Genomic DNA, 6,470 nt, shown 5'->3' with positions numbered 1-6,470 from the left:
AAAGAAGTTTCTCTTGAACCAAACAGAACGCTTTAAATGGGCCATTGTAAAGTCTGCCTTCTGACAAGATATGATAAAATGTCCATCGACATCTCCACACAACCCCAAAACAAACACACAAGGTAAGACCTCAGTGATATTCAATCCCCGTTCTTGCAGTTTCTATTGGATGAACAATGCCGTACACGCCTTGAGTCCCGCACATATAACAGATCTATAACGAAGAACCTGTAGCCGCAAACTGTATTTTTCGTGTTTTCTCTAATAGACTCAGTCTGATATCCATGTAACTGAACGATGCCGCCAGCTATTCTATTAATAATAATAAAAATAACAATAATAATAATAATAATAATAATAATAATAATAATAATAATAATAATAATAATAATAATAATAATAATAATAATAATAATAATAATAATATTATTAATAATAATAATAATAATAATAATAATAGACTCTATTAGATATTGAATACTAACTAAATTTGAACAACTAGTCTTTCTCTGACGGAAAGTTTTAGGTGCTGAAAATTTCATCTAGAAACGTTCACACTCTTGGGACATTTTCAGTTTCAGCAGTGCATGGGCGCCGATGTTAGGTGAGGACACCCCAAAGATGTAATAGTTTAAATCAATACCAAAGAACAATAAATCAGTTTGCCTTAAAACGACAACATTTAGCCTTGTGTAATCACACAAGAGTCTGACGCTTTCATGTAATAAAAAATAGTAATATTAATATTATGTGCGTGCATTCTACACTTAATGTTAATGATACTCTACTCAGAAAATGTACACGAATAAGTGGGTGTATGTTGGGCTCTCACGTGCGGTTTGCTCTTTTTTCCCTACCTATCAAGCACAATATTGTCATCATTGTTCCTCCTTCTTTTTTTTTTGTTTTTGTTTGTTACTCTCTTGTAACACCTCTTAGTTTCGGCACTTGTGTGATCTATTTGTGATGCAAGTGCCGTAAAAAACACTAATTACTGAAACAAAACCAAATCCATTATTAAGATTTTCTTTTTCTTAGTCAGCGAAGAAGATCTCAAGAAACGTTATGCCTTTGTTAAAAGTGTTTAATTGAGAAACAGTTCCTTCAAATTAGGAGGCATCGGGGCGAAATCAGGCGCTCGTCAAAATAGTGAAATGGAAGACACTGGCATTCTATCGATTTATATTTTTTTTGAGTGGGGTGGGGGGGGGGGGGTCGTTTGGCTCTTTTGTGCCCATTTAAAAAGACATTTCTATGTGGATTTTTCATGAAAACAGTGTTCAAAGACAGAGAAAATGTAAATTTTCAGTTGTCATAGACTCTCAAGCTATAAAAGTCACAACATTTTGGCGGCCACTTTCTCTCTAAGATCCCCACTTCCATCAGGCGCAAACATCTTGAATTATTTTCAAAATAGATGGATTTTAATTTAATCGAAGACAAGGCAAATGAACAAGCTTTAAGATGACACCAATAACTTTAACTATACCCAAAAATTGACGAGCGCCTGATTCCATCGCGTTGTGACACAATTATTGGAACGTATTCTCATTACTCCTCATTACGTGCAATTGAACAGCTGCAAACCTGTCTCATCAATGTACTGTTAGTGTTAAACAATCAAAGAGCAAGCAATACGAACATAACTATCCTGGTCCTGATACATATCTCAGAGATGAAAAGACACGGTTGTTTCATGTGTTGAGTCACAGCTTGCCTGGTAAATATACATGAAATAACATATGTGTACCGTCTCCTTTTGTTTACTCGGACACAAACTGACATGGTTTTGCACTCTTGGGTAACGGGTTTTTTTGTCACACAAATAATATGATAACTTGGTGTCAGTTTCATATGATTTAGGTCAATGGACGAGCAACACCAGACGGTCAGTCTTAGACAAGTTGACCAATCTGAAGCCAGAGCATATCTGTAGCTGCTTCATTTCCAGGTCTGCTTCTTTACGGGAAAAGTTTCAATCCTTTCGGCACACAAACCGAGCTGTTTTTGTTATATCGAGCCAAGTCGACCATATTTTATTTAATGGTTAGAGGCTCATGTGTGCTCAGCTCCACAGGGCCAGGGTGTTGTTTTTTCCGGAATGGTGTTTGGGTGAATTATGATATTAGTGTACCACCCAGAGATTGCTTTACTGACTCACTCACTCTCCCTATACCGTCAGGTACATAAGGCGGAGGGTAGTCGACGCCACGTTTGCCTGTCCCTGACCATGTCCTTCAATTTCGGCAAATCCAGGCCCTGGGTGATTACCTCATCCCTTATTGTGCCTCTATAGCTTCCAGTTGGTCTTCCTCGTTTTGTTTTTCTTACGAAGCCATGCGTATCCCTGGCCTGTCAGAAGAGCGATAACTGTATCAACGGGTAACTAGCTGGTGCAATCCCTTTAGGCTTTACGAAGTTCTTTGAATGTAATTTAATCGTGAAAAGATGACGTGTAAAGATATTTGTTTATTTGTCTACAGGGTAAGGATCATTGCAGACAGTATGCGCCCATAGCTGCTTCCCCCGTTCTCCTCAGGATCCACCTCAAAAGTGTATCTGCTTATAATTCCAGTCAGAATCTGGAAAGAGATCTGTCGGGAAGTACCACACTCAGTTGAATCTTTCTCTTCACCTCCGTACGCCCCTCTCTAATAAAAAAGATTTGAAGTGTGAAGAAAGTCGTACGTTTGTACATCTAGGTCAGATGGCCCATGTGAGTCCGCGTCTCCCCGAACTGTGGTAAGTGAACCTTTATTGATTTGTGCGCTAGTCCATGAATCACACTGATAAATAGAAGAAAAGGCCAGAACCGTCTCATTCCACTGACTAAATAGAACAACCGCGATTTTTGAACATCGACATGATAATTAAAAAGAGCAGACTTGGTGTGTACACGGATCTTTGTCAGTTGAAACCAAATGTAAATGAATCCTTTAGAATTTGGAAGTACGTTGCAGCATGTTCTAAGACAGTTTGACCGATATGCTCTGATGAAGCTCCGGTCATTTTTCCCCGTCATGCTCCACAGAAATGTAAACGGGCACAAAATCTGGACAAGAATCACTCCTGCTCGTTTGACAATTTACTGGAAGATGATCTGAAATCGAACCCCTCTCGTTTGACCGGTATAATCTCAAAGGTTCGTGCTCGGGATCTCTACCACATGCCTGATCAGGTATGGCTACATCTGGCATGGAATATCTCTCACAAGTCTTATGTCGTGACGTCAAATTTGGAGTTGGATCTTTTTCCCTTGACTGAAGCAAATGCTCAGAACCTTGCTCAGGATTTTGTTCGGGATTTCGCTCCAGGGTTTGATTGTGATCTCTCCCACACGCTTGAAGCAGTGGCTCGGAATCTTGTCCAATGATTTGTTCAGGATCTTGCTCAAGGGTTTGTACAGGATCTTGCTCAAGGATAACCTCGGGATCTCTCCAACACGCCTGAAGCAAAGGTTCAGAATCTTGCGCAGGATCTTCCTCTGGGTCTTGAGTGGGATCTCTCCCGTACTCCCGAGGAGTTGTGACCAAACCCTGAGGAGAATCTTCCTCGTCCATCTGATACAAAGGAGAGGAATCTCGTCTGCTCATCTGGCGCAGCGGCGCGAAATCTGTCGCGGAGTCTACCCTGCTGGTCTGCCGCCCCAGGCTGGTGAGCTCTGAGGGCGGGGCAGGCAGTCACTGCTTTCCGCAGTGCAGGATCCGACTCAGCTCTGTCTTGAAGTTCTGGTTGAGGAAAGCGTAGATGAAAGGGTTGACCACGTTGTAGATGAAGTACATATAGAAGACCACTACATTCATCTGGAGGACAGACAACGCCATCAGCCAGGCTGGCAAGAAGGCGAAGATGAAGACCAAGGTCACGATGAACAAAGTGAAGGCCGTTTTAATGTTGGCCACGCGCATGCGCTCTATCCTGGCCTTGGAGAGCGAGCACTTCCGGAGGGCCCCGTTGTGGGACTCAGTGGGTTCCTCCGCCGCGTTCGAGTTATGCCGCTTGGTGAACCTCTCGTCTCCGTTCACGTGACTCAACTCTATGTCTTGCGTCATTTCCGCCGCCTCGTGGGGCGAATCCACACTGGTGGCGTTCCACAGCAGACAGCACTGCGCAGACTTGATGCGCAGCTTCTTACGGCGCTGAGCGATCACAGACCTGCCGACAGGAAGAGAAAAAACACAGGCTGGTTACGTGGGACAGAAAGAGAAACAGATACACTGAGGAGAACGAAAGAAAAGGCCTAAGTCATAATGTTTGGTCATGACATCCCAATTACCACAAGCATCCCCCCCCCCGGGGGACCCATTACATAATCATAATTGAGCTGATCTCGTTGAGAAGATGTTTGTGTTAGAAAAGCAATGCCCTGCTCTCCACACTCTCATATTTTTTTAACCTCCCCCCCCTTGACCTTGGTGGATTGATAGGTATTTCTTTCTATGCCTCCATTGACACTATTTAAATCATTTAGCGGGCGGGGGGGGGGGGGGGGGGCACTTCGACCCTGGTAGATTAAACTAACCGGAGTCCGCAGTGTAGCGTTGAGCACTTCGCTGCCGTACACAAGAAACCCACGTTCAGTTCCCGAGTAGAAAAAATCCTTGTTTCAAGAATCTTATGTTTTAGTTTTTACAGTTGGGATGTTGTATGTCTCTCAGCACAGGTTGGCTCTGACAGACTGGGTCGGAAGTCCGCCGTCTAAGTGATCTAAATTGTGTCGATGGTAACGTCCCAATATTCGGAGGCTCAACAACTAATGTAACGTTACAGTGGGCCCTAAAGCACATCATATAATGCCGGAATGGAATATAATAATTTCTTCCCAGTATGATTTCTGATTGTTGTAACTTAGGGCTCTAGCAGCCTTGCCTTCACGATAACATACTAGAGCATCAGCAAGCTGTTCAACTGTTCTAAGTCCAGAAAGCAGCATCTTTCAGTAGACAGAAAGCGCTCTTTCATTCTTTAAAACTATACCAACAATTAATTGTTAAAGATTTTTCCTTGCATTTTTCAACATTTAGAATTCGAATTTTGACCAAATACTTCTGTGTAAAATGTAAGCAATACCACATAATAAGAACCAGTTATTGTACAAAAAAATCAAAAGTCTGAACATTAAACATCTGAACAGTTGGGTAATCATAATGTCATACTTCCTAGCAAAGATTTGGATTTCCACAAAATAGTTTAGGCTCTTGTAATATAGAAAGAGGCAGGCCACGCAGAAGATGAACTGAAGGAGTCTAGGGAACTCCGAGAACCTTTAATATCCAAATTGAAAGAGTTGGCCTACCATAGAAAACTGCATCTCCCCTCGACGATTAACGGCAACAGAGAATGAAAAAGTAAAAGTAAAGGTCACTCACCTGTAGATAAGACTGTAAAGTACGAGGACAATGATGCAGCTCAGCATGAAAATGCCCGTGTAGAGCTTCTGGAACACCTTGAAGAAACTGGCATCGATCACGTCTTCATTGATGTCGCACGCGTCGATGATCTCCCCCACCTTCACGATAACTCCGCCCCCTGCTGCTGCTCCTACTCCCGACTGTCCGCTGCTACTGGTGGCGTTCTCAGGCCCCGCCCCCGCGCCTGTCACAAGCACGTCCAGCACCGTCTCGTTCACCGCCATGAAAGCTCCAGGCTCCTGCGAGTAGGACGGGCCGGGGGAGTGGCCGTAAGGGTAGGCGGTGAAAGCCCCGCCCTCCTCCTGTGTGACTCCGCCCACTACGAAGCCAGCGGCCGTGCTATTGGCTATGTCGTAAGGGAAGCCTGTGGTGTCGGGCGGGACGGTGGCGTTGATGTGGTGAGACACTGTCTTGTAGATGCTGTAGTGCATGCACACAATGCCGCCGAAGATGAAGATGATGACAGCAAGGACGCCGATGATGATGCGAGCCCGTTGGATGTTCATCCAGTGGTGGAAAGGGTGACAGATGCACATGTACCTGATGGAAACGGCACAGGAAAAGGTTTATGACAATAAGGCCTGGCGTAAAACGAATTAACAATAATAACAATTGTTTTGTTTTGTAAAGTGTTTTACGGCGCTCGCAACTGCATAAGGTCATATGAGCGCGCGGGACACACGTAATATTTTCAGTTGGTAGGAAATTTTGAATTTTGCAAGGGTGGCGGACGAAGCCTACTCTTATCGATTTTAGGATCAAGGGATCTTAAACGTGCGCAACTTGCACACGAGCCCTCTGAGAATTTTCGCCATTGTCCGAGAAGGCTGGGTGTAGATCTTTCCTACCAGAAAATCAGGGGTGTGGCAGAAAGACAGCAGTAAGGAGGAGCCAAGGAGCAGCAGTAGAAAGGCTGCAGAAAGAGTCAGGAGCCCAGACGAGGGGGCAAAGGAATGAGGGGGTGGGGGCAGAAAGTGGAAATGAAAGCAGACAACAGAACATTGCTAGAAAGCAGGAAAACAGGTGAAAGGAGACAATTTTAGAGAAGAAAATGTTTTG

At 43.8% G+C, this 6,470-nt stretch overlaps 1 protein-coding gene across 1 annotated transcript in view; it reads right to left on the bottom strand.

Annotated features, from left to right (window-relative positions):
• Window positions 1-2,454: 2,454 nt before the first annotated feature.
• LOC101857687 overlaps window positions 2,455-6,470 on the bottom strand; it is a gene marked incomplete at its 5' end in the record, with an annotated part of 10,801 nt that continues 6,785 nt past the window's right edge. Inside the window, 2 exon segments of the mRNA XM_013089709.2 lie at window positions 2,455-4,155; window positions 5,370-5,951. Coding sequence (XP_012945163.1) covers window positions 3,681-4,155; window positions 5,370-5,951 — 1,057 coding nt within the window.

This window comes from Aplysia californica, unplaced genomic scaffold, assembly GCF_000002075.1.
Source record: "Aplysia californica isolate F4 #8 unplaced genomic scaffold, AplCal3.0 scaffold01022, whole genome shotgun sequence".
NCBI classification, from domain to species: Eukaryota; Metazoa; Mollusca; class Gastropoda; order Aplysiida; family Aplysiidae; genus Aplysia; species Aplysia californica.
Note: the sequence above shows the minus strand (reverse complement) of the source record. Positions and strands in the feature narration are given on the sequence as shown.